The sequence below is a fragment of the Leucoraja erinacea genome, chromosome 16 (genome assembly GCF_028641065.1).
Source record: "Leucoraja erinacea ecotype New England chromosome 16, Leri_hhj_1, whole genome shotgun sequence".
Taxonomy (NCBI): domain Eukaryota; kingdom Metazoa; phylum Chordata; class Chondrichthyes; order Rajiformes; family Rajidae; genus Leucoraja; species Leucoraja erinaceus.
The window spans coordinates 30,901,382-30,917,725 of NC_073392.1; the positions used below are offsets into that span (position 1 = coordinate 30,901,382).

Genomic DNA, 16,344 nt, shown 5'->3' on the forward strand with positions numbered 1-16,344 from the left:
ACTGGGTTGCTGTGGATCAGTTAGTTTGGGAAACCAGGTGACTGGGTAGGTTTGTAAATTGTAAGTTCTCTCTGTGAAATTTAGTCTTTATGCCTAAAACTGAAATGATAGACAGAAAGCCTATGTGGCAGCTCTTTGCCAAGTGTTGGAGATGAAATTGGAGAAACACAATGGAATAATAGGCACGGACCTTTCTTGCCGCCTTATAATTCTACTCCTTCCTATGATTGCACATTTGAAGACTTGCGAAATTCCCAATTCAATTTCACATCCTGACATTATGTGGAGCTACATGTAAAAGTTATAGCTTTTTGAGAATGATTTTTAAAGCTATATCTACCCTGAACAAAAGCAGTAAGATAAGAGCACAACAATGGAAGTTGATATTGTCCTCCATCACTTTTTCCTTTTTATTTTGGAAATTTTGTTGGCATCATCTCCACAATCTAGCTGAAATTAATTAGTTTCGTTGTGTTAATGAACTGCAGCATTTAGTTCTGTCTGCAAGGTCACTTGATCACCCTGACCAATTTAGCACATTTTGAGCACTGTATACAAAACTATGAGAAAGGTGGCTTATTAGTGTATGACAATATCACTTTATGACTTAAGGACTTGGATTTGATTATCAGTGCCTTTGGATGAAATATAATGATAGTGTGGTTTAATTTGAACTATTAACGGTCAATTTGCTTTCCTGTTAGGGATCTCTTTCTTGGTGATGGAAATCGGATCAATGCAATGACTGTTGCAAGTACAGCCATTGCTGCAGCTCAGTGGTCATCAAGTCAGGTAAAGCCATATAGTTTCAAGTAAACATTTTGTACTAAAATTCTTTAAGGATTTTCTCCAATTTTATAATTACAAGCTTTGAGAAACAAATAACAAATCAATAATGTGCTGTGAAATTGGAATGTGACAATCCAGTTGAAAGTAAATTACTGACTTTCATATTAATGTTGATATGATTAATAGATTATTTGAAATGAATGAATTCATTCATTCATTCATAAAGTAATCATTCATTCATATTAATGTTGGTATATGATTAATAACAAAATTACAAAAAATAGATTACACCAATCAAATTCTTACCAAGCACCTGAGATTTTAACGGAAGTTTAAATTGCTTTAAGATTAGCTGTGTTATCTTGCACACATAAGTGAGCTAATAGTCTTGCTATCCCTTTGAATAGAAGTGGGTGAATAAATCATACTAAGCTGCTTTTGTTCAGTCTGTTGGTTATATTTGGAGCATTTTGCTAATACATAGTAGATTGAACTGCTGTGATTGGTATTTATATACAGTCACCAATTTGGTTCTCAAATTGTTTTATAGCCATCTGAATGAGACATTGAAATATAACAATTCCTGTCCCAGAATTGTGAATGCTGAAATGTCCTTCGGAATTGTTTCCCATGGCTAAGATTGTAGATTGGAGGAACGCATTTAAGTACCTTAGATTCATGGAACTGCAGAGACTTGTTTACAAAAAATGTCACAAAGTGCTGGAGTAACTCAGCAGGTCAAGCAACATCTCTGGAGAATGTGGATAAGTGACATTTTGGGTCGGGACCCTTCTTCAGACTAATGCGTTGTGATGGGGGCAGTTTTCAGGACCTCCCCCCCCCCCCCTCCAAATATTGAACCAATGATTGCATAGTTGCATAATGTGGCTGTAATTGTTGTAAATTTGTATTTTAGATTTTTAATTTTAATTCTTGAAATGTTATCTAATTCCTTTTTATAAAGTCGCAACAAATTTCGGATCCAGTGAACCAGGATTACGGTTACCCCCCACAGTCTGGTTCAGATAACTACAATCAGCACTATTCGCAGGTTGGTAGTTGATCAGCGGCAATAAGAATACACTAAGTGTAATTTTATAGTAGATTTAGCAGAACAGCAAAGGCGGATGTCTATCCCTTGAACAAAATGTCAGGTGTTAAACTTGACGTTATGCTGAAGAGTCATATGGCAGAGGGGAATATGTGTAACTATTTAAGTAAATGTCTCACAAAGCACAATTTCAAGGATCGAGCTGATATGTGTAATCGTGTGTTGCCTTTAATGATCAAATCCATGTAAAGTTTGTTATTTTGCATCATTTTGGGTCTATATATTTAAACTTTGTTCTAATTCTGGCAATTAACTCTACTGTTAAATTGCCTTAAGAATTAAAGCACTTTTTCAAATACAACATCAGATAATCCATTCTGGCTGTGAAATCATTCCTGGTCCAATAAACTGATTCATTATTTAATCTTATAAATCAGTAATGTTGAGAGTGTTGAAGTTGGTATCTGGAAAGGATGCCATATTTGTAATGACTACCATGATTCTTGCGTTTTCATTTTAAAAGTGAAATTTAATAATTTTAGATATTGTATAGTTTTAATTGTGCTAAGTCTAGTTTTACATCCTTCTTGGCCTGTCGCCTTCCCAGTATTTTTTTTTTACCTTGATTAAACCTGCAGTGGAAGATGTTAAGTTGGAGAAATATTGTACCAGGAATGTTTGAAGTATTGTCTCCAGTAACTATTACAGAGAGCATTAGTAGACCTGGAAGAGCAATTTTGCATTCATGTTTTATTGATAAAATATTACATTTGTCCAAGATTTGGACTATTTCCCACGTCACTGCCAACTGTCAAGGTCTTAAAACCGGCAACCATGCTTGTATCTACACTGGAGTACAAATCAGCAGTCCTGTGGAGCAAGTTTCTTCTGTTCCTGTGCTAAAATGTGAACACTTATAATGACATAACCAAAATTGCATTGCCTTTCTGGAGGGGTTTTGATTACGGTGTAGAGAATGGTGTAAAAAGGTTTTGTAGACAGTCACTTTTCCCACCATTTCCTGAAAACAAGAATGAAAAGGGAGCATGTTATGCCATAGTGTTATCCAAAAAGCATATTTCAATGCTTAATTTTGTTTTTAATAAAGAAGCTTTCAAGCTACTTTCCTGATCAAGAATGTATCCTAAATTGATTGGTTACAGTTTATTTTTGTATAATTACTCAACAGTAGTTATATTTTAATGTGCCCAGTGGCTTGTAGCCCAACTTCAGTTTGCACTGTTTGAGGAACTCTTAAGATGGAACCTTGATCTCCAATAAATTATATGCTTTGGCTCATCTGAGACTTTATTAAATTAAAAATATGAATTTTCTTTGTTGAAAGTGAGGTATGACAATGGTGAGGGATTTTCTAATGGATTTCTGTTAACACTATGTCTGCCAGATTGTGCAGGATAGTTTAGCTGTAGGATATGAGTCAGATTCCTTCGCCACTAGACTTCTAGGCTCCAGCCAATCATGAGAGATTATGCTGTTCAGGCATTTTTTTCATCTCCTCTCATTGAAGACATGGTTGTTTACTCAACCCGAGCCAAGATTTTAATCATAACATATATTGCTGTACCAACGTACCACCAAGTGTATTGGTCTCAATTTATAAATACATAGCATGCTTCGTGTTCCACTTCACAGCCTGCCATTTATAATTCTTCTCACATGCATAGAAATGACAGCATTTGATTCATGAATTGATGTACATAAACATGCAAGATTTACAAAAAACTTTGCATATTCTCCAGTGCTAATAATAACATGCAAGTATCAGACCAATGTGTCTGAATATTTCTGGGGTCCTAATCCATGGTCTGCAAAAGCATTTTTCAATATTTTATGGATGTGTCTGCAATTCTGGGATATGTAATCTTGGAAATTTGAGGTGTTTGTTATGGATGAAGTATAGTTTTAACAGACACTTGCATTTTCAAAGGGTACCAACAGTTCAAACCATTCATACTGGTTGGGATTGGTGATGGGGGTGAGCAGAGAGGTGGAGCAGTTGTAAAATTCAGCTGCTTCCTTGCTAAAAGGAAAATGGACATCTGGCCTGCAATTGTGGGCTTAGTTGCCAGCTACAAAGCAACACTAACAAAAACCTGGAAACAGGTTATTGTTTGGTTGTCTTGTCCAAGGATTGGCAACTGCCATATGTGCCCCTATAAAGAAGGATTTGGAAATAGAAAATAAACCTACACATTCCTATCTGCCACAACATTTTGAGTTTTACTTCGGTTGGAAACACAGGACCGTGCCTTGTATGTATTTTTTGTACGGATATTCTAAAGTGCAGTCTTAATTAGTTCTTCTGTGTGCACCACACTAACTATGAAATATGTGCAATCGGCACAGTACTCGCAGGAATACCAGTACACTCAACAAGGCTCTGTGGACCCCAGTCAACAGCCTCCTGTCACATACCAGGCAGCAGCTACTCTCACAGGTAGGGTGTCAGCGTTCTCTTTCAGAAAGAAAGACTGAATTGAGAGGTTGGTGCAAAGTTATTCCTTTACTAAACCAGTCAATCAGGTTTAGCGGAAGAAGAAATTACGTGTGTGGTTACTTTATATCTTCGGAAATGCACAGGTCATTTTTTTATGTAAACTTCAGCTTTAAACTTGCCAACTTGTCAGTCTCCATTCATCTACAGCAATTCAACCGTATCTAAATATCAGCTCAAGCCTAACTAGTAAAAGTTACTTCACTTATGCCATACAGGCGACCTCGCATTACAGAGGAGTTGCATTCCTGGAAAGCCAACGGTATTGAGATTTTCTGAAATGGGGGGGGGGGGGGGGGAGATGAACAAGGCTCGTGAAAGAAACAACAAATGTCTAATTTTACTCACTCAATGCTGTAGAGCAATAGATTTTGGACATGGCGTGGCTTTGTGTTGTCAAATTGCAGCCGGGACACTCCTTTGCCATGGCCTGTTCGATGACACATGAACGGATGTCTCAAAATAGAGAGTTGCCACGCTCTTCACTAATGGGACATTTTCTCTGACACACAATGCACATGGATTAGGAATGGGTTTAGGAAGTTTTGATATCGGAGAAAGGGATGGGACTTGAGGATCAGGGGTCGCGGAAGAAAGATTGTTTAGAGGAGTTAAAGCAAGGTGAACAGTGGAAGTGGAGTAGAGGCCAAGGGCTTACATTAAAAAGTTGATGATGGCTACTGCAGCTCCCCCACAAGTACAAGTCAGAGAAGATTAAGAGCGCAGTAATGTTGCACTCTGAGGAGCCTATTCACATATTAATGGGCAGGAGAGGGTATAGCCCGTGACTGCCAGCCCAATCGATGCAGTGACATCGTCTCCAAACCTCGTTGCCCCACAGTACTGAGTGACTAAAAATAAAAATGGACAAAATCTGTTTCTTTTGTGTTTGTTTATTTCCCCATTATTAGCTTAAATTTTATTCCATGTCTCTAATTTTTGGGAAGTGATTTGTGAACCTTTCAAGGGTGAATTTCCGTAACCCTAATGGCTGTAAGGCAGTGGTCGCCTGTATTTTGGCAATGGAACATTGAAATGCATTCCCATGGTATGTACTCTCCACACATTCAGGGTTGTGTATATATGTTGCTTTGCAAAATAAGTTTTTCTATTATAGTTTCATTGCTGTCAGAATTTTGGGAGACCCAATGGTTGAGGCTTGTAATTGTTGTACTGTGTTCACTTGATTAGAAGAATACATAGTAGAACAATACACAGAATACACAGTAGTTTTGTCTGGATAGATAATGTTGAATTGACTAGCTCCAGATGAGGTGTCAAGTATTCAGCTCTGCTATCTTTTGGTGTGTTTTAGTGTAGAATCATTGGATTCATAGTTCGCTAATCTTAATTTTGAGCCACACTTTTAAAGTTGGATCCTACGTCAAAATTTAGATTAAGTCTTGTGGTTGGTTATGTGCAAAGAGCGAGCAGTGGCCTATTTTATCCAGTTTTAAAAATTGGGTAGTTGTCATTCTGATAATGCAGACTGGAAAATTGGAAAATTAAAAGCTAGAAAATGGTTAGAATTTTGTTTGTATTAACTAATTTACAAGATTGAATGTAGTGCAAGTTGTGATCTTCATTAACATAAAATTGCATTTCTTATTTTTGGCAGTTGAAATTGTGCTAAAATGTTACATTGAGTTAGGTTTGACATTTTAATTGCTTCCCTATTTGTCATTTGTAAATTATTCTATAGTGGAAGCCAAATTAAACCAAAGGGCCAGTATAATGTTTTACTGAATGGAGTTGGTGCATTTTCTTTATTGATGGACTATGTACATTGCTTGGAATGCCAGAATTAGCTGTCAAAAGGAGATACTGGTGTGCTACCGCCTTAAACCATTGCTCTCTTACAGAGGAAGTTTGAGGATTTAATTTGCAGTAGGGAACAGATTTACATTATGCTTTTTTGCACTTTCATCAGATGAGCAACTGATTGAATGTTAGGTGGGATATGGAATCCATGTTATAAATTGGCAAAATCATATGTAATCCCAAAGGGCTATTTAAAAAATATAGACTACTTTGAATTAAGCAACTTTGTGTGTTTTAGATCTTTTTAATTGATGTGTTAATGTATACAACTTTTAAAACAAAAACAATTGTGTTGTTTTTTTTTGCAGGTCCTCCTGTCAGCACTTCATCAAACACACCTGCATCTCAGGTATATTCAAGTCATGCTCAAACCTACACGCAAAATACTCAGGTAAGATTATTTTATCTGGAACTGATGTTTCATTCAAAGTTACTTTGTCCTTCCCTTTGTCATATCTATAGATTAGCATTAAGTTTATTGGCTGTTTCAGTGACCCATTTGGTATTTTTTGGGTATTCTGAATGTTGCATCATGAATTAATCTTGGCATTTATGTTGATAAAGCTGACTTTTTTTCCTGATTGCAATGTATCATGGACGTGGTTCGATGACTCTTTAAATAGATGAAAATAAACTTCAGTGCACAGATCTGATTCTCCCATTATGTCTTATGTAAATTTGCCCCCCAAAACAATAGCTTCACCCCCCCACTCCTGTATCTCTAGATTTTAACTTGTACCTACCGTATTTCCCGGCAATGAAGACGCACCCCGATTTTGAGTTGCTAAATTTTGAAAAAAACAGCTGGCGGGACAGGATCAAGGGTTTTGTTTAGTCAATAGAAAGGATGATGTGAAACTCCTTCAAGGAGGCAATCTGGACCAGGGAGCCTCCATCTTCGCCTGTCCCACAATGCGCTGTACGGTTCAGGTCTGAGGGATGGGGACTTCCTGGCTCAGGGAGATCACATAACAGGGAGAGAGAGAGCCCGGGACGAAGCAGCCAGCCTTCCGCCCAGAAGCTACCCACCAACCACCACTTCCACCGGTTGCGCCTTTGCGGAAGGGCACAGTGGCTAGCTGGCGGAGGGGCCGGCAGAAAGCGCTGAGGTGGCAGCCGGTCGCAGCCACCCGAGCTACTGGGTGAGTTGCTGGCATGATCCCTGATCATGGTCCCTGAGGTCGGCTCGCTTGCCCCAGATCTGGCTGTAGCGCCCAGGTGGACTCACTAGCCCCGGGAATGGCTGCAGTTCCCAGGTCGGCTGCATGCTACGGGACCGGCTGTAGCGCTCAGGTCTGGTCGCTTGCCCCAGGTCTGGCTGTGACACCTAGGTCGGCTGCGTGCCCCTCGAATTGCTGCAGTTCCCAGGTCTGCTTGTTTGCCCCAGGTCGGCTGTTGTGCCCAGGTCGGCTCGCTTACCCCAGGTCTTGATGCAGTTCGCAGGTCGCCTGCGTGCCCCGGGACTGGCTGCAGTTCCCAGATCAACTCGACAGCCCGGGACTGGCTGTAGCGCCCAGGTCATCTGCGTGCCCCGGTACTGTCTGCAGTTCCCAGGTCGCAAAAACGAATTGAAAAAAATATATGCCTGCGGGCTGGATCAGTTCGGGTTTGGAAACTTTTATTGCTGTTTATCAACATGAGGACCAAAGTTGTGCCAATGAAAGTCAAAGAAGCCATTATGAGACCGAGAAACAAGAATAAAACTGTTAGAGACATCAGCCAAACATTAGGCTTACCAAAATCAACTGTTAGGAACATCATTAAGAAGAAAGAGAGCACTGGTGAGCTTACTAATCGCAAAGGGACAAGCAGGCCAAGGAAGACCACCACAGCTGATGACAGAAAAATTCTTTCTATAATAAAGAAAAATCCCCAAACATCTGTCTGACAGATCAGAAACACTCTTCAGGAGTCAGGTGGGAATTTGTCAATGACCACTGTCCGCAGAAGACTTTATGAACAGAAATACAGAGGCTACACACTGTGAGATGCAAGCCACTGGTTAGCCGCAAAAATAGGATGGCCAGGTAACAGTTTGCCAAGGAGTACTTAAAAGAGAAACCACAGTTTTGGAAAAAGGTCTTGTGGACAGATGAGATGAAGATTAACTTATATCAGAGTGATGGCAAGAGCAAAGTATGGAGGAACTGCCCAAGATCCAAAGCATACCACCTCATCTGTGAAACACGGTGGGGGTGTTAGCATGTATGGCTGCTGAAGGCTCACTTATCTTCATTGATGATACAACTGCAGATGGTAGCAGCATAATGAATTCTGAAGTGTATAGACACATCCTATCTGCTCAAGTTCAAACAAATGCCTCAAAAGTCATTGGCCGGCGGTTCATTCTACAGTAAGACAATGATCCCAAACATACTGCTAAAGCAACAAAGGAGTTATTTAAAGCTAATAAATGGTCAATTCTAGAGCGGCCAAGCCAATCACCTGATCTGAACCCAATTGAGCATGCCTTTTATATGCTAAAGATAAAACTGAAGCAGATTAGAAGGGGACTGGCCCCCAAAACGAGCATAAGTTAAAGATAGTTGCAATGCAGGCCTGGCAGAGCATCACCAGAGACATCCAGCAACTTGTGATGCCCATGAATCGCAGACTTCAAGCAGTCATTGCATGCAAAGGATATGCAAGAAACTATGAAACACGACTACTTTAATTTACATAACATTGCTGTGTCGCAAATATTACAGTGCCCTAAAATGGGGGACCATGTATAAACACTGCTGTAATTTCTACATGGTGAAACCAAATTGTATAAAAAAAGGCCTTTATTAAAATCTGACTGCACTTTAACCAAATCTCAAATTGTGAAGTACAGAGGCAAATTAATAAATGATGGGTCCAAACATTCTGGAGAACACTGTAGTAATACCCAATTCCTTTCTCAGATTCCTGCAAAGAAATCCAAAATGCTTTCCAGTTAGTTTTTAGAAAGCATATTTTCCCTTTCCTCCGAGTTAGGCCATTTGTCTAAAAATAATTTGTTGGCTCTACAGAGTGGATCTAGTCCCAGAGACCTCTCCACATTCTTCGATGCCTTGTTCATCATGATATTTGACTTTGTTGAGGTGCTATGTGAATATATATTAATCTTTTGAACTGGGTGCATTAAATTTGCCAAGTGATGTGGCTTTTTTTGTACGGTACAGGTAGATGCTGGACAGCAAATATCAACAAGTCCACAGAGTACAAGTTCAAATGCTGCATCTACAGACTCTAAATTCTGTAAGTGGTTTAGTTTCAAATAAATACATACTTAGTGTATAGTACTTTAGATGCCTTTTGAAACATTGTCCAACTAGCTCTTTGGTTTATACATGTTGATAAGAATCGTGATCTCTTTTAATGGATTGATGCTTGTTTGCAGCTGCACCTGATGTTTCCAATTACCAGTATGACGATTCTTCGGGATTTTACTATGATCAGCAGTCTGGACTCTACTATGACCCTAATTCTCAGGTACGAACACTCTTGAAATTGTTAGCTGAGCAAATATATTGTAAGGAAGTGCAAGTTAACATATATCCATTACTTAATAAATTATTAGTTTGTTTCAAAACAGTTTGCAAAATTACTTACTTCAGAAGTATGGTTTCAATAGAGCATGTTCCCACATATGTCAATGAGATAAATGACTACATTATTTTCTTCATTGATGTTTCACAGGAATAATTATTGGCTTGGAAGCAGAAAGAGCTTCATGGTGTATTGATATATTTATCTGGGTTTACCTGAAAGACCAGGTTCCAGTAATACTCCACTCCCTCAGTAATACCCCACTCCCTCAGTAAACTCCACTCCCTCCACCCCCCCAGTAATACTCCATCCCCTCGGTAATACCCCACTCCCTCATACCCCCTCCCTCGGTAATACCCCACTCCCTCGATAATACTCCTTCCCCTCGGTAATACCCCCCCCCCTCGGTAATACTCCACCCCCTCGGTAATCCTCCACCCCCTCGGTAATACTCCACCCCCAGTAATATTCCACCCCCTCAGTAATACTCCATCCCCTCAGTAATACTCCATCCCCTCAGTAATACTCCATCCCCTCAGTAATACTCCATCCCCTCAGTAATACTCCATCCCCTCAGTAATGCTCCATCCCCCTCAGTAATACTCCACACCCTCAGCAATACTCCACCCCCTCTGTAATACTCCACCCCCTCTGTAATGCTCCACCCCCTCGGTAATGCTCCACTCCCTCAGTAATGCTCACTCGACCAGCCATTACCTGCTCAATCTTCCAGAGTTGTAATTTGAACTATAACTGCTTTTCCAACGTAATAGACAAATTGGTGTTAATGGAATATTTCATCATCTTTTATTTGGTTTGCTGTCACTTTTTCAGTAGCTTGCTGACTACTATTCCTTTAGAATCCAAAGTTTATTGAAGACTTGCTTTTTTATGACTCATTCCAGTACTACTTCAATGCACAAACTCAGCAATATCTGTACTGGGATGGAGAGAAGCAGAAGTACTTGCCGGCGTCAGAATTTACTGCACAGCAGAACTCTGCTGCTAATGCATCTAATAAAGATGGCAAAGAGAAGAAAGAGAAACCAAAGAGCAAAACAGCACAACAGGTAAAAAGGAAAACAAATGCACATCCACTCGGTGCAAAGTATTGTTAAAATAAATCTATTTTCTAAGTAGTATTGATATCCATGTGCAAATTGGCTCATATTGTCTGCAATTGGAGTTAGTGGGAAGAAATATTTCTTTTGATACACATAATCTGAATATACGTTTAGTGATTTTTGAATTCTTGTTACAAAGTGGGCACTGAAATTGTTGCACGTTCTCTGCTCTTTTAAAGATGAAATACAACATTAAATCCATTTCAGCTGCTTTCCATCTTGTATTATATTTAAAAAAAAATTATTACATGTTTTCTGTGCTGACTGAAAAAAAGTGCTTGTGTGCAGTTTGGTTTCAGCTCGGACCAACATTTAGTCAACTCTATTTGCCTTGGGTCTTGCTGACCTTCTGTGGTATATTAATTAACTTGTTTAAAAGCAATTTGTTCTTGATTCTCATCCAAAGCCAACTGGAGGGAGCTTCATTTAAAGGTTACATAAAATAACTAAATTGTCCATTGTCCTTAGGGATTAAAGGTAAAAATGTCAACAGCAATGAATTAATATACCAAAGTCTATCTAATTCATCTTCAGTGGGTTTTTTTTAAAGAACAAATCAATGCTCATTCTTTGTATATTAATCTTTTTTTTAAGTTGCTACATGCAAGTTCCTATTAGAAACAAGTTCAGCCAACGACCAGGGATTGCAAAATATATAACCTGGTCTGACCTCTGCTCTCAAACTGGGAACATCTCTACCCCTACTGCATGAATGTAAAGACACAAGTAAAAGGCCACCCTTATCAAGCCTATCCCCGTCATTCAATATGATCATGGCTGATCTGCCCCAAGCCTTATCTCTGTGGTGCCTGTTCTGATAGCCCTCAATTACTTGACCTTTCAAAACTTTATGATGTAATCTCCACAAACCTGCTGGGTCGGGAATTGGCACTGAAAAGTTTAAACAGACCTCTTTTAAATGATAGATCTGTAATTTTCGTTTTTTTCTTCTCCCATATTTAAGATTCTCCCTCCAGTTGAAACATCTCAGCATCTATCTTATTTTGTCCACTCAGGATTTTATGGTTCAATAGGAACATTCCTCAATTTACGAGACTGCAAAGAATAATGTTTTTTTTTTAACTGCCAGTGAGTGACAAGAGCTAGGGAATTTGCCTGGTGAATCTCATTTGAACTCAAGGTGTGGCTTCCCAGTACCCTGTACAATTGTAACTTCCCTTTGTCTAAACTTCAATCCTTTTTTCGACCGTGGACCATTTTGACATGCCCGCTGCGTTTTTCCTTTCATCTCCATTGTCTTTCTATGAAATTGAGTGCACTTCTGGGCAGAAAGTGGATTTGAAAATACAAAAATAAAGTCTTGTCCTATGCCATCCTCAAACCTTCAGTTCACTCCACAAGTGGGTTCAATATTTTAATAACGCTCTCTGCTTAGTATATGTTTCAAATCATGTTTTGGGTAGGAAAGAACTGCAGATGCTGGTTTAAATTGAAGATAGACAAAATGCTGGAGTAGCTCAGCGGGACAAGCAGCACCTCTGGAACGTAGGAATGGGTGACATTTTAGGTTGAGTTGTTGTGTTACTCCCAAATAACCAGTAACGTGAATATGGCCTTTTAGATTGCCAAAGATATGGAACGATGGGCCAAGAGTTTGAACAAACAGAAAGAAAATGTCAAAACCAGCTTTCAGCCTTTTGGTACACAAAGAGAAGATGAGAAGAAGGAGTCTGCAGCAGCAGATGCAGGCTTTGCTTTGTTTGAGAAAAAGGTGCACATTTTCATTGACTTTGAGTGCAAGTTTGTTGTTCAAAAAATCTTGTACAGGAACATATCACTTTAATTCTGTGTGGCACTGCTATTACAGGCTATGTCAGCAGAGAGGTCGCCAACAAGAATAGAGATGCTGAAGAGGTCTACTGATGAAGAGGACTACACGCTGAAGGTTAGTTTGTGTAAACTGATGCATGTAAGTGCTGGAAAATATAAACTAAGCAACAAAAAATGCTTGAAATTATCAGGTCAGGTAGCATCTGTGTAGTTTTAATGAAAGATCACAAACCTAAACATAATGTTCTCATATCACAGATGCTACCTGATGACTATTTCCAGCTTTTATGTGTAAACATGTTTGTGAATGTCAAGACTGACATGTGGTGTTGGCAACTATTCCTTACTGAATATTGTTTTCATGTGCAACTTGATGTGGCACACACTGAATTTGGACATTGAAAATCAGATGAACATATGGGCATGAAAGGCCCTATTTAAGTTGGTTGCTAGTCCTAGCATTTCCGCACACTCTGCCTGACCATAGTTTGTTTTAGGGCCTGTTTGAGAATTCCAAAATGTTCGCGAAGGGATTCATTTTGCGCAATGGTAATGTGTTGTACATTCCTACTCCACATACAATATTAGGGTGAAATTATTGTAATTTGCTACTTAAGAGTACATTCTAGCACACATTACTACAGCAAGTCAAATTAGAATCATGCATTCCTTAAAGTAACTTGAGAATATTGATAGTGAAGGGACTATTTATTTTGGTTTCCTTGAAGCAGCCTGTGCAATATTGGGTCGTTTTTTTTAAATTGTTTTGAATACTTTTAAAGATACCTATTAAATAGTTTACCAACAATGTCCAGTCTGGTATACATTCTAGGTTAATTGAAAAAACAAGGCACTGGAAATGCTGGTTTACATAAAGAGACGCAAAGTGCTGGTCACTGGGCCCCCACTAAGTTGTTACAGCACTTTGTCTCTTTAGGTTAATTGAACATAATTTATTGTAGAATAATTATATCCACTGTAAAAGAAACAAGATGCAGAATTGCTAATAATTATTTGTACAATGAATTACCAATTTAAGAGGCAATTGCATTTACAAGTATCGAGCATGTACTGTTTAGCTTGTGATACTTAAATAAACTTTTGTTTATTTAATTCAGAGAAAAGCAAGTCCTCCGCAAGGACTTGTGGCAGCTTACAGCGGAGAAAGTGATACAGAAGAAGAGCAGGAAAAGACCGAGGATGGAGAGGAGAAGCTGACAGATTGGAAGAAAATGGCTTGCCTTTTATGTCGACGCCAGTTTCCAAGTAAAGAGACACTCATCAGACACCAGCAACTCTCAGAATTGCACAAGGTATATAGATCTCACAAAATAAAAATGTAGGTACATTTGAATTTTTTTTACAATAGCCCTTCCTTAAATTATGCAATTACAATTTGTTTATTTTTACCATAAAGCAAAATTTGGAGATTCACAGAAGAGCAAAGATGAGTGAAATGGATCTTGAAGCTTTGGAGAAGACAGAGAGAGAGGTATGATCTTCTTTTCTACAAATTGGAGCATGTGCCTGTAGTGCTTTTATTTTGAAGTAATTTAGTATCACTGAATCTTAATCCTTTCCACAGATGAAGTACAGAGACAGGGCAGCAGAAAGGAGAGAGAAATATGGAATCCCAGAGCCTCCCGAGCCCAAGAGGAAGAAGTTCTTTGCACCACAAGTTGTGTGAGTGATGTTGTTCCTCCATGTTTGAAGCCATTTCCATCACTCCCATATCACTGAAACTTGATTTGTTTATCATTTGGTTAGTTATGCTTTACTATGATCCATTGGATGAGATAATTAGGCCTATGGACTTCCACCATGCACAGTGATAAACAATATCAAATGTTCCAATACTTCCTCTATGCCATTAGTGATGGTTACTTAATGCCATGTGCATCTTTGCTGTTAGGGTATTTGTCATTAGTTTCCCACTAACTGTGCAGCTACTCTGCTAGCTTGCTCATTCTTATTCTTCACTGGGGAATCTCTAGTTTCCTATAGATCAATGATCTTACCACTTTCTGTTTCCTACGCTGCTGACCTTGTGTCACGTTTCAACCTTTTTGATATTTGATAAACTTTCTCTGAACAAATAGCAGCATGAAAAGCAGAAAATAATTTTTCTTGCACTGTGAATGTCTTCTTTAGCACTGATTTTGAACAACCAACCAAAGATGGCATCGGCAGTGATAATATTGGAAGCCGAATGTTACAAGCCATGGGCTGGAAAGAAGGTTCAGGACTCGGTCGAAATCAACAAGGCATTACTGCACCAATCGAGGTTTGTTTTTGACTATTCACGTGGAAGCTTGAACTTCAACAACATATTATTGAAGCATGGCGAGTTTGATATAGGACTACATTTTGAATTTAAGAATTAAAATAATTCAAAAAGGCAGTACAGTGCATTGACGTCCCTTCAGTGGGTTCATTGTGAAGTGGGTGGGGTATTAGGTTGCAAATACTTGGATGGGTGACAGTCACAAATGTAATTTGGGGGGTGGGGGGGGGGGAAGGAAGTGGAGAACAGGTGCGTGCAAGACATTGAGAGTTTACAAGATCATTTCTAACCAAGTTGCTCTACTGTACTAAGTTATCTTATGCTGTCAGAGGAATATCTATCCGCTGCTGTTAGTATAGTTTATTGTCAGATATACCGAGGTAGAGTGAAAAGCTTCCAGCCCAGTGACCTGCCCAAAGGCAAGGAACGCACTGAGCCAATAGCAATATTGAATATTATTTTAAAATGGAACTGTGTCTATAGCTTAAAATATTTCTGCCGCTTAAGATTATAATTTTGTGCCTTTTTGAGCTGCGTGGGACTAAGAACAATTTTGAATCTTCTTGAAACAGGCACAGTTGCGAATGAAAGGAGCCGGACTTGGAACACGTGGAGGCTCTTATGGAGTCAACACTGCAGACACCTACAAAGATGCCGTTCGAAAAGCCATGTTTGCCAGATTCTCGGAAATGGAATAATATTTCTTGGTGTTGTAAATATTGTTACTGTTTTGTTGTACCAAGGAAGAATGCTTGTGTCAATTTTTTTCACTTCCTGCTTTGGTTATATTTCTAAGTTTCAACAAAAAAATCCGCAATTTAGTCTTTTTAAATTATGACCTTGTAAAACTGGAGGTTATCAACTGCTGGTGAGCATGACATACGAGGGGAAGACTTGTTGCGTTATGGATTTTGATACAAAATCGGCTAATTGTACATTCTGTATTATAATCAACTGCCTTTGTACAGATTTTGGGATAGTAGCTGTAAACCTGATTATTTTGAATATTTCTTTCTACTTTCTTTTCTCTTCCCTAAATAAATTCCTCGGTGCTAATAAAACTGCTGGTTTATTTTGAAGTTCTGAATAAGAGAGAAACAATCTTAAACTGCAGGATTGATTTTTAAGCCCAAGTTCCCCAACACATCGGATAAAATGGAGGTGTGTGGGTGTTACAAAAGGAATAACATTGGGGTCATGTTCGATGTAGGTAGAAGCATAAGGATTAGTGTGGGAGTGCAATGGATAATCGAATGTAACTTTATAGTTTAAAATATTTTGGCTAATTAAGAATATAATTTTGTACCTTTTGAGCTGCATGGTAGTAAGAACAACTTTGAATCTCCTTGGAGTAAGCACAGGAGTGAACGACTTGGGACTCGTGGAAGCTCTTATGAAGTCAATTGCATGGCCGTGTTTTCAAACACAGTGATGC

General features: G+C 38.9%; 1 protein-coding gene across 2 annotated transcripts in view; it reads left to right on the plus strand.

The window, feature by feature from the left end:
• Positions 1–15,970, plus strand: part of rbm5 (RNA binding motif protein 5) — a 36,807-nt gene extending 20,837 nt beyond the window's left edge. For both annotated transcript variants that reach the window (XM_055648057.1, XM_055648058.1), the window contains exons 12-25: positions 705–792; positions 1,754–1,840; positions 4,208–4,298; positions 6,485–6,567; positions 9,344–9,419; positions 9,562–9,653; positions 10,616–10,780; positions 12,417–12,566; positions 12,663–12,740; positions 13,744–13,938; positions 14,043–14,117; positions 14,211–14,308; positions 14,777–14,909; positions 15,482–15,970. In XM_055648057.1, coding sequence (XP_055504032.1) covers positions 705–792; positions 1,754–1,840; positions 4,208–4,298; positions 6,485–6,567; positions 9,344–9,419; positions 9,562–9,653; positions 10,616–10,780; positions 12,417–12,566; positions 12,663–12,740; positions 13,744–13,938; positions 14,043–14,117; positions 14,211–14,308; positions 14,777–14,909; positions 15,482–15,607 — 1,537 coding nt within the window. In that variant the 3' untranslated portion in view covers positions 15,608–15,970. The remainder of the gene's footprint in view (positions 1–704; positions 793–1,753; positions 1,841–4,207; positions 4,299–6,484; positions 6,568–9,343; positions 9,420–9,561; positions 9,654–10,615; positions 10,781–12,416; positions 12,567–12,662; positions 12,741–13,743; positions 13,939–14,042; positions 14,118–14,210; positions 14,309–14,776; positions 14,910–15,481) is intronic.
• The last annotated feature ends 374 nt before the right edge of the window (positions 15,971–16,344 follow it).